At 44.1% G+C, this 23,123-nt stretch overlaps 1 protein-coding gene across 1 annotated transcript; it reads right to left on the bottom strand.

Annotated features, from left to right (window-relative positions):
- Positions 1–732: 732 nt before the first annotated feature.
- On the bottom strand, positions 733–16,190 carry p4hb (prolyl 4-hydroxylase, beta polypeptide). Its single transcript, XM_010889383.5, has 11 exons — positions 15,863–16,190; positions 13,584–13,790; positions 11,500–11,633; positions 11,110–11,247; positions 10,010–10,114; positions 9,795–9,920; positions 9,111–9,311; positions 8,192–8,312; positions 7,104–7,285; positions 4,745–4,855; positions 733–2,314 (listed from the first exon to the last, which is right to left on the bottom strand). The coding sequence occupies exons 1-11, from the start codon at positions 15,999–16,001 to the stop codon at positions 2,246–2,248; spliced, it is 1,533 nt and encodes a 510-aa protein (XP_010887685.1). The 5' UTR covers positions 16,002–16,190; the 3' UTR covers positions 733–2,245.
- Between the last annotated feature and the right edge of the window lie 6,933 nt (positions 16,191–23,123).

Genomic DNA, 23,123 nt, shown 5'->3' with positions numbered 1-23,123 from the left:
TGTTTGTCAAACCACAATCAAAGGACCCTGAAAGCAAGTAGTGTGGCCGTTTAGGACTGAATGTCAGGCGCCATGTCTGTTAAAACAAGATACTGTTCATCCCCTGGTAATCCTATCCTTGCACTGAAACATGCTGGTAAGAGCGTCAAGATATGGGGATGCTTCTCAGGAGCAGGGACTGGGGTCAGGATTGAGGGATGAACTGAGCAAAATACACAAGTAGCTTTAGATTATCCTGATATAGAGCACACGGACAAGGTTGGGTTGAAGATTCAGCTCTCGTCACAACCTAACACACAGCCAATACAATAACAGTTCTCAATAAACTGACAGTCCTAAAAACTAGTTTCCACATGACCCTTTTGTATTGCAGGGTTCGTCCACTCTGGCCCTCGAAGCCCATTTCCATCTTGAATCAGGGACTTCTTCAGATTTGAGACACCTGGTGGGTCCAATTAATGATGAGGTAGAACAGAAAACCTGCAGACTCCAGCCCTTGTAGTGAAAGAGTTGATCATCCCTGTTGTATTGTGTATAGGTTGATGGCAAACAAATGTAACCAATTATGAATTAAGTCCATAAAATATGGAGCAAGTGCAAGGGTCTGAATCCTTTCCAAAGGCACTGTACCTGTTACTGTAAGAAATGATTGCCTTTTCTTTAAACTCAACAGTAGCATAGCATATGCATAACACTGCAACAAAGCACAAGTGAGAACAAAAGAAACAAACAAATTTTTCAGTTTTTATTTATTTGGCCACCAGTTTTCACTTTTCCACGTCAAATTCGATGTGATGGAATGCTCGTTTCTCAATCGTTTCCCCCCCCACCCCTTGAACAGCAGCTGCTGAATGCCTCACATCCCTGCCTGTACTACTCAGCCCTCCGTTCCCTGCCCAGCCCGCAAAGAAATATAAAAAAATAAAATTAACATTCACAGCCCTGTCCCTGGTCATAAAAGCAGAATCGTACACCTGCTTACACATCACATACAGCATAATCATCCCCACACACAGAGGGATTGGAGCATCAGGTAGAGCAGAACCCAGAGGATGGGGCGGTACAAATAGAAGGGGTGGGACTGTTGCACTGTTCCAACCTCCCAAAACAACCAGGACAGAGACCTATCAGAGCCTCAAAACCGTTAAAAATACACTCTTCTGCCTTTCAGTAACCATGTGGAATCTCTGGTGGCATGAACACTGTAGCCTGGTCCAACATCTGTTGGAGCGGACTTGTCAAGATCCTTGGAGTTTGCAAGACAGCAAACAGATTTGGCACCAGGCCACAAACAGTGCAACAAACAGAAAACTTTCCCAGGTCTGAAAGCGAGTCCGAGGGCCAACCCTGCCCCCCAGCTTCAACTTCGGCAGGGATTTACTAGTATGTAGATTTAATAGACGCCATTTAAAAAAAAGTTATGAAAACAATTAAATAACAAGCCATTCCCAAAGTTTACAGTTTCCTTTAAAAAAAAAAAAGTCAGTAGCCATGCAGAAATGAGAGAAACTGAACCAAAAAGGGAAAACATATGATTTGTAGACTTTGCAGGAATGAAGGCAGAGATCGAGCCTCAACCTTGGTCTGGGCTACAGATGCATATATTGCTTTCCAAGGGCCCCCTGTACTGCGTGGAACACACTGCTTTTGTTAGTCTTCACACAAAAACAAAGATATAGGATGGCCCCAAGTCCCCTGAGAGATCATACCGCCACACTGGCCCTCAGACTGTCTGCAGAGGACCCCAACACAAACTTAAACACCAGCTGTACCGCCAACAAAACTGCACCACCCTCAGAGACCGGATGGGGGGGGAAAGTAATTTGACAGGAAGTGACGGTTAAGGTAAGCCAATTTGTGGGTCCAACTAGATATGTCAAGTACAGTATCTTAATGCCGTTTTAACATTTTGGTTCAAATATACAAGGCAATACAACTCCATAGTGTGAATGATTCGGATCACTGGTAATGAGAGAAAAAAAACAACCATTAAGAAGGAGGTGCTGTTAAGCTCTGATGAGTTCCCATGACAACGGGACAGAGGAGTCCATCTGGGCCGGGGGGGTGGGGCTAGAGGTTGGTAGGGTGGCTTCAGAAGGGGCTGGCCAAGGGATCCTGCCACATCTGCTGACTGAGAAGCAGTTAAAGGAGAAGTATTAGTGTTCACAGGACAGGGGCGGAGGTGGGGTGGTTGGTATGGGGGGGGGGGGGGGGGTGTTGAGGGTCATCTCTCCTCAACCGGGTCTTATAACTCGTCGTGGTCACCACCTTCACCATCGGAATCCTCGTCCTGGTCATCCAGGTCTTCCATATCCTGTGTGAAGGGAGAGGAGGGTATTTAACACTTTCCCGGAGAACACCTTGGTCTGGCCTGACTATGCTTTCAACATTGTGATAGGGCAACACTATGTAGCTCCTATTGGGTTACTGTCCTAATGGAGCACTACAGAGGGTTTACCAACAATATGCTCAATGTCAACAGGCTAAATGTCCCTCTTCAAAAAGGTATTTGTTAACTTGACCTACAGTGTTCTGCAGCAACATGCGGCGGATAACAAACATCTACAGACCCTTTTTGAAAACAGTTCAGATTAAACCAATCACATTCCAACTTCCATAGAAAAGTAATCTGCAGTCACCAGACAGTTTTTTCTGAATTATTGTAATTATAATCAGCTGTTCCACTAGGATTTCATTGATCTCTGTATGGTTGCATACAGAGATCGCCAGGGTCCACAAGGAGCTAATTATAGACCTATGGGATCTTATCTTTGGAAGGCACAGATCAATGTTTGATGCATTTAATACCTCCTGAAGACCATCAAGACGGCACTATAAGGACATTGACAAGATCAAGACAACCCTCTAAAAGTGATGATAGGGCAAGGAGAAAGCTTGTCAGGGATGTTAAGAGGCCCACGCCAACCTTAAAGGAGTTTCTGGCAGGAACTGTACACTACCTGCATATTACAACCATTTAATGTATCCTCCAAATGTCAGAGCTGCGGGGTAGGGTGAGATTAAACGTGTCATGTCCATTGAGACCACGGTGACTATTTTGGCTGTAATTCCAGAAGATATGGCAGAAAGGCAACACAGCTCAACACCCAAAGGACACCACGCCTACGGTCTTGTATGGAGGCAACAGCCTCAAGCTATGGGGCTGCTTCTCTTCAAAGGGCACAGTGGCTCTAGTGAAGCTAGAACGGACAATGAATGACTAAACTGACACCCTGCTCCCATCTGCAAGAAAGCTTAAATTAGAGGGACGTCAACTTTCAACACAAGTATGTGTACAACAAGAGCCGAATCAACAAAAAATGGCTTGTAAAGGCAGAGTCCCGACGCAAACTTGACTATGTTTAAAGTCAACAGCCAAGAAAATTGTAAAGCCCCATTGTGCTAGGTTGATAAACCTATCCAAACAAGTTTAAAGATTAAGTGCTATATTAGTAAAATTTATTCAAAATAATACTTTTTCCACCAAAGAAATACACTATCCATTTGTTTTTTCTTAAGATGATCTTAAAATGTGAAATAAGTCAGCCTCAGGTAAACAAAATCTGCATCCTTCTGAGAGTAGAAAAACCCCACAAGGATGAGACTTGTCACTGAGGTTAGTGAAGGCTCTTCCAGATCACGTCAACAAAGACAGCATTTTAACGGAAACTCTCAACATGAGTGAGTTGTCTTAGTAGGCCATTCAGTCATCACTGCCAGGAGAGACATCCGATTGACAAAGGAGGCGATTGCGAGAGAAGCACTTAGGGGATGACGCGCACGTTCGGACAGTCAAAAGGGTCAGGGCCAGGTCTCAAGGGAGAGGCTGATAAACGCGACAACAGCTGCAGTGGGCATTAACGACCACAGTCGGGGATATAGTCTGCAATTAGACTTCTGAGAAGGGGGCGTGTTCATGTGTGATGGAGGGATGAGGGCTTTCAACCAGTCTGAGCAGGATCTCTAGTGTGGGTTGTATCAGGGCCATGGTCTTATCACCCAACTAGGTGCCAAGGAGGGCGCAAACACCCAGCCGCATTCATAAAACCCACCAGGGCTTTTGAGACTGATTAGAGACGTTACTGGCTCTAGCCTCAGAGTCCCTTGGCCACTGAGAAAACTCCCACATTTTGCTTCAGCAACACATGAACCAAAATGTGGGAGGGCTTGGAATGACTTAACGATTCTCCTAGTGTGTATTCCATTAGTCCAAAATAGAAACTCTGGAAAGGATGGAGTGAATGAGTGAATTTCTAGTGACGAGACAAGGGACCCAGGATTAAACCAGGACTGAATGTCTCTGGTTTAATGGGCTCATGGATCTAGCATGTTTAGCTGGCACTCAGTCAGCGGTGCCCAAATGCAAAGTTATTGGCGGACCTGGTCACGGCAACCTGGTGAAGTGTGTTTGCCCTAAGTTCACACACACCTATTGTCAACAAATATCCAGCGACGACGCAAAAAAATAAAAAATAAGACCATGCTTGTCTCACATCAGCAGGGTGGCACCGTCCAAAGATTCTAAACTGATGAAATGACTGTCCAACACCAGCTGATCACAGAGCAATTGTGCACATTCACACATTACACAGCACAGAGCGCCTTTTTTTGTTTTAAAACATTTCATTTAACATTTTGGAATGCTTAGAGAAAGTTGTAAGTCAGCAGTTTTGCAAACCGTGTCAGCTTAAAGATGAATAATTGGGCCTACACTGCTCTCGGTACCAACTCCTGGTGTACTTACATCAGCCTCCTCCTCCTCGTCCTCTCCTGCAGGTGCCCCGCCCTCCTTGCCTCCACTCTCCAGGAACTTTGAGAAACCCTCCAGTGTTCTCTCACCGTTGTAGTCAATCACCTGGATAGGAAAAGGCAGTGAGTAGGATGCAATTCAAGTAATCCATTTCAGGGTCAATTAGAGCAGTGGGGGGAGGCTGTAAGAGACTAGGGGGGGTCTAAGCATGAGCCTCAGACACACATGTACTGCTGCAGTATGGGGTTACCCCTTCATGTACTGCTGCAGTATGGGCTTGAAACCAGGCCTGTTACCCTTCATGCTAAAAAAAAATCACCTAAAATCTTTCTCCACTTCTCTGCCTAATGAAGAAAAATAAACTATTTATATGAGGAAAGCCTTACATCATGGTTTTTTGTCAAGTCACTGAGCAAGGTGACGGCATCCATTAGCAACTATCAAATGTGGCAGTATGGGTATAAGAAATCCGGCAAAATAGATTTGACCAAGACAAATGTAGAAAAGGCCAAAGACGTTTGTGTTTACGATCCTTTGGGTTTACATGGCTTTAGATATTATAAGGCTGCCCTTGAGTTCTGTCTTGAGGACAGTCACAGAGCTCTGCCTCCAGACCTGCTAAGTCTTCATTAATAATGAGCTGACAGACACTGGGCCCACTTGTGCAGCTGCTCCTTCCCTTTGCCATCTCCAGCTCTGTTACAGGGAGGACCAGCTCAGGTTAGGCTTAACCCAGCTTGCAGCTCCACCGCTCCCAATTAAGGATGCCAACCTGTCCCAGGGGACTCTAATTAACTGCCGAGGGGCGGCTGGTGTGCCTCTAGGGTTTTTTTGGGTCTTTAACCATGTGGTCTTTAACCAATAGAACTGTAACCAATGGTTAACCATTAAGACTGGAAAAATATAACACCAGCATTTTTATATGGCCCCTCAAATGGTGATTAGTGACAGTTCATTTCGCTGACTAAAGTGATCCAACTGCATGACTGAAACATGTCAAAAGATGGTGTTATTTGACCTTTTTGAAGTTTTGAAAATACTGCATCATTTTTGAGATGGTTGCCCACAGAGCTCTTTTGACTCTTGTCACAGCATATGTTTGGTGAACAACATTGAATTGAATCACCACACACACACAATTGATACTGCATGGGCACTTAACTATTGTGAGAATGAACCCCCGTCCCCAGTAAATCCCAGCCCTACAAAAAAGGTGGTGGGGGTAGAAACCATAAACACCCTGCCAAGTCATGCACTGGACCACCAGGGCTCAGGTTTCTACACAAGTAGCTGGGGCTGCTAAATTGAGAACCCCCCCCCCCCCGACCAAAGAAAATCTGCACGTTCACCTGTAATGAGTGAAAGGATTACAAATGGAAAGAGGATATCTGAGAAGGGGGGGGGGTGTGGATTGGTGGCCAATAGGCATGCCTCTGAAATGTTTATCAATGTAGCCAAAGCCAAGAATAAGCAGGGTTACTAAATGACAGGACTTGATCTCCCTGGTCTCGAAGTAAGCCATGCTCAAATGCCAGGTAAGAGAAAAGGAGCCAATGAAAACAGGCTGACATGTTTTGGCCCATAGAAGCCACTGAAAACATGTTGACATGTTATTAAGAACACAGAAGCCACTGAAAACATGTTGACGTTAATAGGGATATTCACGGTTTGCACGTTCCTTTTGGGTCTGATGACCAAATTAAAATGCAATGCTCCCTCAATGGGAGCTGATGAATGTGTAAAATGCATAACAAATGTGGGAAAACAATACCATTGCTCAAGGCAGCAAATTATTTCGGTCACAAAATAGATTTTAGAAGAAATATTGTTAATTAGCTAGGTAATATTGAAGAGACCAATTTTAACTAGCTAATAATGGCACTGATAGCTAATGACAACATTATCAAAAGATCTGACACGTTTCATACTAAATATTCACCAACTAAAAATGCTGTCGTCATTTTCAAGCCCTTAAAGCATACTTCAGACAACATTTAAATTTGTCAATTTGAAGTCATTAGCCTGTCCAACCTCTGGTCATCAATATGGCTACACCACCAATACAAAGCGAGTGACTGTCACTGAATGACAGAGGCGCAAATTAATACAAATACATGTTGCCATGGATTTAGTCCCCTAACAGCCAAGGAAATCATGTTGGTTTTGGACTTCACATATTCCCAAAATGGAGTTGTATGTAGGACTTGCATATTTAGTGAAGCCATAAATTCAAGGGGCCAGTATGGCACTGTGGGCCTGAACAGACAAGGAGCTTGTAGGTGGAAACTCCATTGCAACGATACATTGGGGAGCTGCAAACAGTAACAATGAAGTCTTTTCAGAGCGGTCTCACCTTGCGGTCATCGCCGGCAGGAAAGAACTTTAAGGTGGGGAAGCTGTGTACTTTCACCGCCTCGTTCTCGTTTGCCGTGGAGTCCATCTTAGCCACCACGATGTCGCTGCTTTCCTTGTACTTCTCGCCCAGCTTGGTCCAGATAGGCTCCAGCTGTTTGCAGTGACCACACCAGGGTGCATCTGTGATGGGGACGGCATAGGAGCTCCATGGTCAAAAGGAATCTTGACTTCAAAACAAACGCACATAACCATAAAAGATGGACTTAAAACATTCATGCCTTGATCAGCATGATTTGGCCTAACACTGTACTAAAGGCGTATTGCATTACGTTCTACTGCATTACAGACCAAAAATCGAATTGCATCCATTCGTAATTAATCCAGCAGTTTTGGCAAGGATATAAATAAGCCAATCTGTACGGAAAATGTAATTCAACCTTTCATTCATACAATTGGAAGTGTCAAGGATTGAGAGAAGCGCTTGCCAGCTGCCCGTTAATTTAAGCCACTGGGCAGAGGCTAGCTGGGGCCGGCCGGTTTGCGACAGCTGCTCCCCCGGGCACGCCACTTTCCTCCATTCTGCCCTGGCATCCCACCTCAGACAGTGCCCTTGCTCCCCACCACCGGGTAGAAAATACCCTCTACAGACACAGGACTGGAATCAGACCACCCCCGCAGTGACTGTAAGCGATGATATTAAAGCCCAGAGACTGAAAATACCTCAGCGGGGAAGGTTTTACTCGTGATCTATAAAAATCCCCCCCCGCCAACTAGATGTATCCCAGTGTTTTGTGTGTCTTGGTTACGCTGATTAGCGTCGAGGACCGATAGAAGGAACTTGGGGGTCGTTGTCTCTTGGATGTTTACTGAGGTTTAGTGGGAATAACTAACCCTGGAAGACGGACTCCGATTTCAGACCCAGGAGACATCTTCCCACCTTATCCCCTTATACAGGTTCCTTAACCAATAGTGTGGCTCCTAAATATACCTGGGCCCTTCACCCTATGCCTGTAAAAAACAGTGAATAATTAAATCTCCCCATCGGGGTTCTTAGTAATACTAGTAAACGCTCAAGGGTATACTTACAAAACTCGACAAAGACGTTCTTTTTGGGGTCAAAGACAATCTCCTCAAAGTTTTTGCCGACAAGAACTTTGACAGGGTTCTTGTCCCAGTCTTCAGGGATGTCCTGGCTCATAAGGTGGGGCTGGGTAGACAAATTAGATTGATTTAGGATGGCTGAATCACAACAAAGAAAAAGGTCTATGAACAAAGTAGTAATTCAGTTGTCCCTAAACTAAGTACCACTTGAGGAATCTCATGTTTCTCTATTGAACGGTATAGAAACAACCATTCCTACAACATGAAGAAATATAATAATGAACAATTTCTGGCATGCAAGCCTGCGCTTTGCATATCGAAAGTGTATGAGTTGTACTCATTAACACCTAAAAGCTGAATTGCAGCAATTATAAACAAATGTAAAATATGAAATAAATGTTGTAATGAAGAACAGTCATTTTTTGACTAGTAACACTTCAGCAGCATTAAGTAATCTCACGCAAGGAATAGTGCCTTTGAATCTAATGTCGGTGAAACACAGTAAGATGTGGGTTAATCAGAGCGATTCAACAACAAAACAGACAGCAAGAGCTCACCAACACAATGAAAGATGGTATGACAACTACACAATTAAAAGCTGACTTACAACAACACAAGAATGACGAATGGCTTATTCTTAATGAATAGGAACACAGTCCGGCTATGTAAGATAAGTCAGCCTCCCAAAACTACTGATTTCACAGAGTCAAGTGTCCAATAGGATGCTAAGCGACGATAGTGCGTGTAGAACTTTCAAACAAGCCCGAGGGGGAACTCATTTGAGCTACACAGGTCCCACTAAGAGTTTCAGGTCAAAGATCAGGAAACATTTGATTTTAACTAGACATTGTCCCCACTGGTCCAATTCCGCTCTGTAACAGCGTAGATTCCGATACACACTCACCTTGAGTTTGCCCTCAGTAAAGAGCGTGCAGAAGGCGATGATGTTTTCGGCGGTGATGGCCTCGCTCTCGGGACGATACTTGGTCATCTCATCCTCCAGGGTGATGAGGCGGATGGCGGGACACTCTTCCTTCTTGAGGCCGAAGAACTCCAGGATGCGCTGGTTGTCGTCCACCTCGCTGTCGATGAAGATGAACAGGATCTGTGGACGAGGGGGAGATGGGATAAGAGGCTCAGGTACCGGCGTGCGTTCTAGGGGACGTATGTAATGTACAATCAATGGCACATACCGTCCCGGCAGGCAGTACTGCACATATAGTGCGTTACTTTCAAGGCGCTGGATGGAAAAATAACTCTGCCGGGCCCGGGGTCTACGGAACCACATACATTCCCCCCTGCAGCAGGGATCCTGGTTCGATCCCCACAGCGGCCATTTCTCATCGATCTACTCTGCCTCCCTGCTTATCTGCTCCTATCCTTTCAAAAATAATAAAATAAAAATAATATATGTAAAGGAGTTCGGAGTTCCGGTCCCCTTAAGTTTGAAGATAAGTCTGCCTCTCTTAGTATGGAAATGTGGGGGCGCCCGTTTAACAGCGGAAAGCGGAGCACTAGACCTCATTGGAGCCAGGGCGCAGTGAGTGAAGGTCTCTGAGGATTCTGAGGACCATGTGGTCAAACCCACCTTGCCCTTGAAGCCCTCGGCTGCCTTCTTGAACTCTGACATTTTGTCGTTGAAGTCGGACGCCGCCTTGGGCACGAACATCAGGATATGGGACTTGATCTCTCCTCCGAAGATCTTGGGGGCAGTCTGCAGAGAAAACATTATGATGCGTGATTCGCTGATGAGGGGAAACGTTGCCTTGGTGGTACGGAGCGGTTCCAAAGCACGGCCATTACCTGCTCTGTGAACTCGATGACCAGGGGCAGCTGGTTCCCCTTGATGAAGGACAGAAGGTCGGCCTTGTTGAGCTCTCCGTCAAAGGTGTTACGGCCTTCGTCAAACTGTGGATGAGAAAACAGATGCCAACGGTTCAGGGCCAAAGCCAGAATCAGCGCCAACCTATCAGTTCGGCTCCTTTCTTTGTATTCAGCCTGTGACCCGAACAGATTTACAAAACAAACCAACTGAAATCCCTCTGGTAACCCAAGCCGAAGAAAGCGCGTAGAGGCTTTAGTGAGTGTTAAGAATAGCGCTACAGTTCTGGGCCTTGCTGCTTACACAATGGGAAAGTGGGCAGACCACCAGCATTATAGACAATGACCAGGCCAGTGATACTCCAGCCGGGAGAGTTAAACAGCTGGAAATAAGAGCAGGGGACACGTTAGAGCTTCGTGACTTCTGAACTATGGGGATCAGGAGTGTGTTTGAGGGTTAGATCACGTGATGACGGAGGGACGCCCATGCAACAAAACTCAAAGCTTGTCTAGGGCTCATTAGAGATCTAAATCTTCAATAGCCGACAAATAGCCAAGCAGGGAGACCAATCGGCACTCTAGGTAAAGTAATTTCCTCATCAAAAGCAGAACACAGAAATGTATGACCCCAAAAGCAGGCAGGACGCAAGACATTCCCAGGGCACAACCTCAGAGGTCAGCAGGCCAATATTAGAAGGTGGAGAGCAGATACTGCTGAAGCTATGGGGCCATTGGGATCTTGTTACCTGGCAGACACAGGGTTTTGCAAAGCATCCTAGCTGTCCGCAGCTACCCTCTAAAAGATCCCTGGACTGATGTTAAGTAACTTATCGGTTACGCTCATGACCAAATCTGATGACCTCGTCATTAACACATTCATATGCAGATTTGATTCATATAATCAGTACCAATATTAACAAAAGGACAGGATTAGAGGACTTAAAACTAAGCTTTCAGCTATAAGGACTCCTAGGATAAAAGGGTCTCATTGCACATCTGAAATGAACAGACAGGTTGCACTTATCAGCACAGAATGACTTTCAAGTCTGCCAAATCTTCTGGTAATAGCGTTCCCACAGTACCTTCTTGAAGAGGACAACGGCGTCCTTGGACACTTCGAACTTTGAGAAGACTGCATCGTCTGAGGTGATGCCGAATGGAACGTCGTCAAGGGCCTCAGCAGCCTTCAGGAAGGCCTTGGCTCCCTCAGACTCAACATCCTGGAAGACACAGGGTGAACCCGATTACATGCTTTCACTGATTAGATGAAGGACTTATGAAAGCAGAAAATCACAGACAACTGCTTACTAAGTCTACAGTTGTTACTTGTCTACAGTTGCAGGTGAACAATCTGTGTAACAACACCGCAAAACTATCAGCCATACTATCTCAAAAGACTCCCAAAAGAAGTGCCCTATAAATCATTACTATCACAGCAACCGTACGCCGGTAGGTCAGAGGTCACGTCTCACCTTGAAGAAGCCGATGACAGCCACCTCATTGTCTGCGATCAGCGACTCTGCCTGGGCGACCTCTCCCAGGGTGGTGGCGGCTGGCCCAGTGCGCTTCTTCAGCCAGTTGACGATGTCATCAGCCTGTCGGCCAGCTGCAGGCAGGAAACAGACAAAATGTAGTCTCTGGCCCAAATCAAACATGCACGCCTGACTACTAATTCCTTTGTTTGCTGGCATTATGGCTGAGCCCACAAGGTCAGCTATTACAAACAAACCCCATTTTCACATTAAACAATGGCCAACCACAATCATACAGATCAGAGACTAAGACAAGGGGGAGGTGAGAATGCATTTTCAGGGAATTGGAAGAGGGCCAGGTTCACATGACTAAGGCTGGCAGTACAGGCCAACAGTACAGCCAGCCGCCGACAGATCAAATAACACTTCAGGGTGAACGGGCAAGTACAGCAAATGTACATGGCTGCCTTCACAGCGGTGTACTTGAACAAGCAGACCCATTTCATTATTTCTACCTGAAGGGTCATTCCAAGTGGCAAAACAGTGAGACGCTCGCCCTTAGTCTACCATATGTTTGATCCAAGAAAAAGAAAAGGGACACTACATTCCACTGGGTTTCTAACTGCTATTAGAAACCCAGTGCCTAGGAGGACTGACCCATGGATAACCTGCATGTTACTACAAAAAGACAATGATGCAACAGCAGCGCTAATCTACTAAGCAACTAACCGGCCCAGACAGCCCGCGGGTCATGTAAGTGTACCATTTTTAGCCCAGAGACCGAAAGCGAGAGGGGAACACGAGAGGAGAGAGTGCAGGAAGTTAGGGCTGGCTGGGCCTTACACACAACCCTCCCTCCCCTAAAAACCCCAGCGTGGCCCAGCCCAGCCAGACAGTAAACGTGAGGAACTGCACACAGACAGCTGGCCCGGGACAGTGGAGAGAGTGGAGGGACGAGTCCTACGTGGAGTCACTGTGGGACTGGGTGGAGTGAATGGCTACCACACACACACGCGTCAAATGACCAGCTGGTACAATAAAAAATTTACCATACAGCAGACATGTGGAATGATCGTCAGGTTATAACCACTTTAATTCCTAATAGTTCCTCCCACTCAGAGCCATTAATAAGTAATACCGTAACTCGATTGAGGTCTAACATGGAGTTTACATACTCATGACTGACCCCAAATCTTTAAAGCAAATGCAAATAGGAGAGGATAAATATAAAAGATTAGAGTCAACGTTGTCACTGAACAGTACAAGTACAGTACAAAGAAATGCAGTTAGCATCTAACCAGAAGTGCAAAGAGGGTATTAAGTATGTATATTACAGGTGGAATGTGTACATGTGCAATGAAGGCAAATGCAGTACAAATGGCAACACTCAATGTGCAATTAAGGCAAAAAGAGAAGGGCAGAAAGTTTACAAGTATTAAGTATAGTGTATGGTACAAGTGAGATAACAGTTGTTCAAGCACAAATGGCAATTGCTAAATGCATTCAGCATATGCAAGCGAGGTAAATGGAGTACTAAAGCATATAAATCATTACAACAATAACTGCATCACAAGATCATTTGTCACTTGCTAATATTACTCAGTATAGCCCTCAATGTAGGAGAGGGCAAACATTGTGGTTCAGGGTGACATCAGGATTTTGAAATTAAATGGTGGGCCACATTTGTTTTGTAATTTGTTAATCATAAATTATTTGTAGGCCAGAAAAGGGCAGTAATTAAAAGATTTACACAGCAGGTCCATTATAATGTCTAAATGATTTAAATGCAGATGTATAACAATGGACGAGTGAGTTATGTTTTACTTCCCCTAAAAACGGGCTGAAGGGAATTGCCGTATGGGCCGGATTCTGCCCCAAGACTTTAGTTTGCCCACCCTGCCTGAATGGGTCATGTGAACAGCAGAAATTCAGGGTAGTGCCTTATCCAATTGACTTTAGAAAATGAAGGATTTGGCTAAAAATAGTCCAAATAGGTTAGAACTACCACCCAGAAATAACCCAATTCTGCCTATGGAGTTGGTCAATAATGTAAAGTGCAGAATGTGTGGTAACAGCCCACTCACCAGAGTACTCTTTCGGCGAGTCCTTATCCCCACCCTTGAAGAACTTGATGGTGGGGTAGCCCCGGACACCGAACTCCTGTGCCAGGTCGGCCTCCTCTGTGGCATCCACCTTTGCCAGGCGGATGTCTGAGCCCTCTGCCTTAAGTGTGCTGGCAGCCTTGGCATACTCTGGAACCAGAGCTTTGCAGTGGCCGCACCACGGAGCATCTGCCAGAACAAGGACGACACAGAAATAAAATCAGAACACAGGCATAGTTTATGTGGAGGACGGGGGCACCACCGATGAGCAATGTGGACGAAAACACTGGCTGTGTCGATATTACAGCCAAAAGCATGAGTGGCGCTACGTTCAGGGCAAACGGACAAGTACTATTTAAGTAAATTGTCATATTTGCTCACCGCAGGGAAGGAGAGTTTCTTTAGAATCTTGCCGTTGCTAGCAAATATATTTACTTAAGAACCGGTTTTCGATGCAGCATCACAAATGCGTGCATCGAATAGGCTGTGGTTCATCACAACTCCGAATGTTCCGAGACAAAGCGGTCAGGAGGGGAATTGCATGAGCACCATTCCCCTTGTTTTGTCTTGTTATTGATACCATGTCTTGTTTGAGGCACCCATCAGTTAGGCAGGTAACCAACACATCTAGTGCAAGCCTAAATTGTACAGTAGTTATGATAAAAAGGCTCTGCTGCCATCTCAGATATCAATTATTTCACCATGTGTATATTAAGCATGGTTGTATGTCCAAAGTCCAAAGGACAATTAACCACTCCTTTACTAAAAATTGCCCTGTTTATCAGTTTAATATTTCAAAACATTTTAGTTCTAATGCAACTTTGTTTTGGTTCAGAAATACATTTGACATCAGATTTCAACCACCAGAAAAGTTGAAAAAGAGAGAAGAACTTTGGTGAAGTACACGTCAACCATTCCGCCCTACCCCCCTAAATCCCGCCCGTTCGTGAGGTACGTGGGTAAAGTATTTAGCCCTCCCCCAAAGAGCTCATTGGAAAGTACGAGTCGTGGAGTTCTCTTATTGGTCTAAATGCTTGTCAAAATGCTGAATAATAGGTCCTAAGAATTTAGCAATGTTGTGGCGGGGCGGGCCCGCTGGTTACCGGCACATCAAAACGTGCAGTTTACTCACACTGTACAACATTTTATGTGGCAAATAAGTTCAATTTAATGAGAATTTTGAAAAGAGTTCAAAAACCACTGGAACATTGTGCGTTCGTTCACGTAGCCTACACCAAATACAGCTCTAAGAGAACCAAAACAAGCTTCCATGATCGGGAAACCACAATCGAAACTCACGGCGAATGAATACAAAACTACACACGTCACTCCAGCAAATAATGTGTCTACTTGTTGCATTCTTTTGACAGAATGATGGAATTCAATCACTCGATGTTTCTCTTTCCATAAATTTATATTTCACGTAAGCCTTGAATATTACAAATCGTATCGAGGTACCAAGCATGTTCATACAAACCAGGAACGTTAAACCTGCAGAAGTGGTGATCAATGTGTGTTTTATTTAACACTTTTTACACAATAGCAAGCAACCTATCAGACCTGCTTCGAGACCATCAAGGTTAGATAAATATGGAGTGGGATGCAATCCTACTGTAATATGCACCGAATTAGTTGACGAGCGGCATATAGCCTAGTGCAGTGTTCAGAGCCCTGCACCAGTGAGTGAAAGGTCGCTGGTTAAAAACCAGGAGTCGATAAAAGCCTTGGCTGGAGCAAAACATTTAACCATCATTACTCCTGAACAAGTCGCTACGAATAAGACTGGGCGTTTATAAAATTATTAAAACGTACAAACTAGGTTTGGATCCCGAGATAACTAAGGTTTTCTACATAACGGTAGCCAATCGGCCAATTCACTACTACATTACTCTGTACAACGTAGCCAGTATTCAACGTTAATCAACAGGAAACATGATAGGCCTAGCAAGTTAGCGTCCATTTGAGTAGCTACCGTTTGCTAAACAAAACGAGTAGCTAAACAGTTATACGTGCTCTCTATCAAGCCATCCCACGTTACAGTAACTATTCGACGTTGCTCTGCTATTCCGCATACCAAAGTGGCTTTACGGTAGCAGCCTGAACTTAAGTGAAGCTGAGCGTTATAACAGCACCGGCAAGAGAACTTAGCTGTACAGAATATTACTAGCTACACTAATAGTAAGTTGCAGGAACAAACTAGTAAGCAAATGAAGTGAAGATGTCTATGGCTTTTTATGATCCGAAGCAGGTAGTTTACTTACAAAATTCAACAAGGATGTTAGGGTGAGCTTTCAAAGCCTCCTCGAAGTTACTTTTCTTTAGCACCAGGACATCATCTTCTTCAGCGATGTCAGCCCTGCTTGCCAAAGCCAGGGTGCAGAGTACGAAAAACCTCAGCATAGTTGCTGTCGACTGCGCTCTCTTACGGAAAATTGGTTTATAGTTACAAATGTATCAGCTACAGACGGAAAATGTGTGTATTTATGCCGTTTCGCTTCTTCCAATTACAACTGTAGCTTGTATTTTGTGTCTGCCGCTACTAACGTGGCATTACGCACAGGAACCAGAGGGGTCAGCAGTAGTGCGCAGGCGCATTTATCAGGTTGTAAGCTGTTCGTGTTGAATTGTGACTGGACCACAGCTGAAGGTACCTGGAAGTAAATCCAATTGGTCAGTGGATGTGTATTTTTATTGTGGTAGCCTTCATGATGCGTTAACAATTTGTAACACGATTAACTAGTGCTCAGTTAATAAAGCCATACAATGAAAGGTTTTATACCGGAGACGATGCTAATACCTAAGAAGATGGGTTGGACAAATTCACGATATACCTACAATCTTCAATGACAACCCATATTATTAACTTCACTGAAAAAGACTTTTTTTTGATAGTATTATAGTTTTATGAAACCATCTATGCTAATGGCCATGTACTTGCAAAAAATATAATTTATTACAATTATATTTCAAATGATTAACAATAGCGTAATTTCTTATCTTGTAATTATTCAAACACGTACCAATATCAGGCAATTGCAAATCACAACAGTTTGTGAGTTAACAGTGGAACATGACTCAGAGAATCATGCACACCTTACTATTCAAAAATTTCTATTTGTTACCTCAAGTGACCCAATTAAGTTGAAGTTATTACAAACCCTGTTGGACATTATAATGACCTAGTGTGAGTGTTGTGTGGTGTGTTAGGGATGGACAAAGTCTACAGCGATAACAGGAACAGGAGGCAACTCATTCCATATTAGAAGCCACGTCATAATTAGAACACATTCCAGTCCAAGCTACAGTACATGGGAAATAACTGAAATATCAAAATTAATTATATCCTCTTCGAGACTTTATTAGACTGACAATGAACTGAATAGTTTGATTAGCCTGTTATAGTTATTACTCTTGACACTTGTTCATAGGTTTAGCTTAATACATGCAAATAGATTAATTGGTTCCTGATGAGGTGGATAAAGGTACCTACTTTAATGACCATTCCTTTCCATTGACTTATCATAAATTCCTAATTCAAAATGTTCAATGTGCATTGGCCCATGAGGTTAAGTTTATACTAGTTTATACCAGAGTGTATCGCCTTTTCCATAGGAGTGCTTTCCCTCAAAGATAAATAACTGCAAAATAAATTCCCTCCAAAATTCTGCACTTGTAAAAATACTTCTAGTGCCAAAGTAGGTGTCATGAATGATATCTGACTCAAGGGTGGCATCTCTTCTAATGGTAATCACACACTATTGGCAGACTGACTGAACTGACAGTTGTTCTGCTCACACTTGGTTTGTCCACATCATCTCTATGGTCATGTATTCTTTACCCCTTCCCCCACACTGTTTTCAACAGTCAAGACAGTCTACTTCCTCTAATGCAAAATGACACTGTGTACTTAGTAGGCTACTATGTACATTGCAATAGTGCCTTAATGGAGTAATTCTTGGTTTTGTGTAATCAGGTCATTCCACCACATGCAGGTAAAATTTGCAGCACTTCAAATGCCTGCTGGGCAGAACCAACAGGATTAGGAGTTTTGCATGACAGGATGTTATCTACAATTGGTTTTATATAAAGGTCAATAATGACAAGCTAATAGGATGGCGTCTGAGCACTCACTGTCTTAAGTGACTCTGACCCATGCCATTTCAGTAGGCAAATAATACATTTTATTCATTAAACAGTACATTGGCCAACCCTCACCCTGTCTGATCAGGCTAAATATATCTTGGAATTCCGTTTCATGTGCAAAGAAATAATGCCAGAATATATAGAAACGAACAAAATGCATTTATTCAAAAGCATAGTCATGGCTACATTACCACAGGTCAAATTTCGAAACACTCGCTTGGTGTTATGGACGTAATGATAAAGGCCATTGTTTTGTCTTGAGCGAATGACAAGGCTGCTAGCACCTTGTCAACAAGAGCTGATTAATGATAGTGATGAGTACATCTTCGTGTAAGCACAGCCACATATTAAGAGTTTCTCAGCGCTCTAAAATGCCTGCTATGTTGTTAACAGTAACACTTCCCGGATCACTTTGTGAAGGAGATCTGCTGTGGTTTGGTCAAAGGGAGTAGTGAAAAACACCCCATATGGAAATCTAATACTGTATCTCACAAAAGTGAGTACACCCCTAACATTTTTGTAAAATTGTGATTATATCTTTTCATGTGACAACACTGAAGAAATGATACTTTGCTACAATGTAAAGTAGTGAGTGTACAGCTTGTATAACAGTGTACATTTGCTGTCCCCTCAAAATAACACAACACAGTCATTCATGTCTAAACCGCTGGCAATAAAAGTGAGTACACCCCTAAGTGAAAATGTCCAAATTGGGCCCAAAGGGTCAATATTTTGTGTGGCCACCATTATTTTCCAGCACTGCCTTAATCCTCTTGAACATGGAGTTCACCAGAGCTTCACAGGTTGCCACTGGAGTCCTCTTCCACTCCTCCATGACAACATCAAGGAGCTGGTGGATGTTAGAGACCTTGCGCTCCTCCACGTTCTGTTTGATGATGCCCCACAGATGCTCAATAGGGTTTAGGTCTGGAGACATGCTTGGCCAGTCCAACACTTTAACCCTCAGCTTCTTTAGCAAGGCAGTGGTCGACATGGAGGTGTGTTTGGGGTCATAGCGTATGGTCTGAGCACTGACAGGCTGACGCCCCATCCCTTCAACCTCTGCTGGCAGCACTCGTACGTATATTTCCCAAAGACCGCCCCTGGATATGATCCTGAGCATGTGCACTCAACTTTGGTCGACCATTGGGGAGGCCTGTTCTGAGTGGAACCTGTTAAACTGCTGTAAGGTCTTGGCCACTGTGCTGCAGCTCAGTTTCAGGGTCTTGCAAATCTTATAGCCTAGGCCATCTTTATGTAGAGCAACAATTACATTTTGGGCACGTGATGGGCATGTGAGCATCAGAACCGGACCAAAGAGCAATGGAAGTTAGCCTGGTCTGATAAATCACGTTTCCTTTTACATCACGTGGATGGCCGGGTGCGTGTGCGTCGCTTACCTGGAGAACAAATGGCACCAGGATGCACTATGGGAAGAAGGCAAGCCGGTGGAGGCAGTGTGATGCTTTGGGCAATGTTCTGCTGGGAAACCGTGGGTCCTGCCATTCATGTGGATGTTACTTTGACACGTACCACCTACCTGAGCAGTATTCCCTGATGGCATTGGCCTCTGTCAGCAGGATAATTTGTCCCTGCCACAAAGCAAAAATGGTTCAGGAAGGGTTTGAGGAACACACTACAGAGTTCAAGGTGTTGACTTGGCCTCCAAATTCCCCAGATCTCAATCCAATTGAGCATCTATGAGATGTGCTGGACCAAGAAGTCCGATCCATGGAGGCCTCTCAACTAACAGGACTTAAAGGATCTGCTGCTTATGTCTTGGTGCCAGATACCCCAACACACCTTCAGAGGTCTAGTGGAGTCCATGCCTCGACGGGTCAGGGCTGTTATGGCAACAAAAGAGGGACCTACACACTATTAGGCAGGTGGTGATAATGTTATGGCTGATCGGTGTATATTAAATGACTTAACATATTTTAAAATGTATGTTAATTACGACATATATAAAAACTGACAATTCTTGTAAATTTTGAAATATACAGGTACTGGTCATAAAATTAGAATATCATTAAAAATGGATTTCTTTCAGTAATTCCATTCAAAAAGTGAAACTTGTATAATGTATACATTCATTCCACACAGACTGATATATTTCAAGTGTTCATTTTATTTTAATTTTGATGATCATAACTGACAACTAATGAAAAACCCAAATTCAGTATCTCAGAAAATTTGAATATTGTGAAAAGGTTCAATATTGAAGACACCTGGTGCCACACTCTAATCAGCTAATTAACTCAAAACACCTGCAAAGGCCTTTAAATGATCTCTCAGTCTAGTTCTGTAGGCAACACAATCATGGGGAAGACTGCTGACTTGACAGCTGTCCAAAAGACAACCATTGACACCTTGCACAAGGAGGGCAAGACACAAAAGATCATTGCTGAAGAGGCTGGCTGTTCACAGAGCTCTGTGTCCAAGCACATTAATAGAGAGGCGAAGGGAAGGAAAAGATGTGGTACAAAAAAGTGTACAAGCAATAGGGATAACCGCACCCTGGAGAGGATTGTGAAACAAAACCCATTCAAAAATGTGGGGGAGATTCACAAAGAGTGGACTGCAGCTGGAGTCAGTGCTTCAAGAACCACCACGCACAGACGTATGCAAGACATGGGTTTCAGCTGTTGAATTCCTTGTGTCAAGCCACTCTTGAACAAGACACAGCGTCTGAAGAGTCTCGTCTGGGCTAAAGACAAAAAGGACTGGACTGCTGCTGTTCTCTGTTCTCTGATGAAAGTACATTTTGCATTTCCTTTGAAAATCAAGGTCCCAGAGTCTGGAGGAAGAGAGAAGAGGCACAGAATCCACGTTGCTTGAAGTCCAGTGTAAAGTTTCCACAGTCAGTGATGGTTTGGGGTGCCACGTCATCTGCTGGTGTTGGTCCACTGTGTTTTCTGAGGTCCAAGGTCAACGCAGCCGTCTACCAGGAAGTTTTAGAGCACTTCATGCTTCCTCCTGCTGACCAACTTTATTGAGATGCAGATTTCATTTTCCAACAGGACTTGGCACCTGCACACAGTGCCAAAGCTACCAGTACCTGGTTTAAGGACCATGGTATCCCTGTTCTTAATTGGCCAGCAAACTCGCCTGACCTTAACCCTATCGAAAATCTATGGGGTATTGTGAAAAGGAAGATGTGATATGACAGACCCAACAATGCAGAAGAGCTGAAGGCCACTATCAGAGCAACCTGGGCTCTCAAAACACCTGAGCAGTGCCACAGATTGACTCCATGCCACGCCGCATTGCTGCAGTAATTCAGGCAAAAGGAGCCCCTGAAATCATTTTTTTGTATTGGTCTTAAGTAATATTCTAATTTTCTGATACTGAATTTGGGATTTTCATTAGTTGTCAGTTATAATCTTCACAAAGAAAAGAAAAAAACATTTGAAATACATCAGTCTGTGTAATGAATGACTATAACATACAAGTTTCACTTTTTGAATGGAATTACTGAAATAAATCAACCTTTTGATGATATTCTAATTTCATGACCAGCACCTGTATGTACATATGTGTTGATCAAACCAAATATGTTTACAGCATATATGCTCATATAAGACATAGGTTACATACATATATTGCCATATATTACATTTCCATATGAGACTTTAACCAGACACCTTTAAGGACATCTTCATATTGAAAAATATCTGAAACTATCTGAAAGCATAAATGAAGCAATCTTACCCCATTGAAAGCAATGCAACCAAGTGTATTTTCAAAGAAATGGAAAACAATTGACTCTGGTTATTACAATTTGGTTATAACTCCCATCCAGATGATATATTTCATACTGTATATATTGATGTCATAGTCAATGGTCAAAAATATCCTAAAACCAGTGAAATAAAGTGATGGCTACCTATTTATTCTACCAGTCTTTGAGACCCTGCCTCAAGTGGAGGAGTTTAAGTATCTAGGGGTCCTGTTCACGAGTGAGGGAAGGATGGAACGGGAGATTGACCGACGGATCGGTGCAGCTTCTGCAGTAATGCGGGCGATGTATCGGTCTGTCGTGGTGAAGAAAGAGCTGAGCCGCAAGGCAAAGCTCTCGATTTACCGGTCAATCTACGTTCCTACTCTCACCTATGGTCATGAGCTTTGGGTCATGACTGAAAGGACAAGATCCCGGATACAGGCGGCCGAAATGAGCTTTCTCCGCAGGGTGGCTGGGCGATCCCTTAGAGATAGGGTGAGAAGCTCGGTCACCCAGGAGGAGCTCAGAGTAGAGCCGCTGCTCCTCCACATCGAGAGGGGTCAGCTGAGGTGGCTTGGGCATCTGTTTCGGATGCCTCCGGAACGCCTTCCTGGGAAGGTGTTTCGGTCCCGTCCCACCGGGAGGAGACCCCGGGGAAGACCTAGGACACGCTGGAGGGACTATGTCTCCTGGCTGTCCTGGGAACGCCTCGGTGTCCCCCCGGAAGAGCTGGAGGAAGTGTCTGGGGAGAGGGAAGTCTAGGCATCCCTGCTTAGACTGCTGCCCCTGCGACCCGGCCCCGGATAAGCGGAAGAAGATGATGATGATGAGTCTTTGAGTGTTAACATGCTAATAGCACATATAGATCTCCCAAGCATTGTAGCATATACTGTAAAAAAATAATCCTGTTGAGGTGAATGAGGTATGAAACAAGCTCCAACTTGTTGACCCTTACAAATCAGCATTGCTTGAAGATCTAGGCCTTTTTGTTTCTGAAGTGGCCTCCCCTTATTATTGCAGCCACCATGGCCAGCCTGTGCAATCTCTAACTACACATTTTTTAAAACCCGGCTCAATTCTTAGCTGGCCATCTCCAATAGACAACAAACGTTGCTGTGTAGCTGTTTGATCGGGCCAAAGCTTTTGACTCTGTCAATCATCTCATCCAAATGTGATTAATTTGACTGTGTAGTACAGGGGCATTCAACTCCGGCACTCAACGCTAGTTCAACTCTATTTTTTTTTTCATTGCAACCCCCTAATCAGGGACTCATTTAGACCTGGGACACCAAGTGGGTGCAATTAAAGATGAGGTAGAACAGAAACCCTCTAAGGGTAAGAGTTGAATGCACCTGGTGTAATGTATGGACTCAGTGGACCTGCTGTCTGAACAACTGTTTAGTTCAATGAGAGTTCCTAATTCGTTCACTTATTGGGCTGAACGGATTCTCTTTATGCATCAATAAGGTTGCATTCACTGCTGGTAACTTCCTGATCCACCTTCATGCAGACTGCACTATCTACATTAACATTAGTCTGGCCCCTCTGTGCTGACCACCATTCACCATAGCTTCAATAAGACACAGAAGGCCTTCTGGGATCGCCAACGACTCCTGAATTTCTGTAAACAAGATGTTTTAAGAAAATGCAGTAAAACA

The sequence above is a fragment of the Esox lucius genome, chromosome 9, assembly GCF_011004845.1.
Source record: "Esox lucius isolate fEsoLuc1 chromosome 9, fEsoLuc1.pri, whole genome shotgun sequence".
Classification (NCBI taxonomy): Eukaryota; Metazoa; Chordata; class Actinopteri; order Esociformes; family Esocidae; genus Esox; species Esox lucius.
Note: the sequence above shows the minus strand (reverse complement) of the source record. Positions and strands in the feature narration are given on the sequence as shown.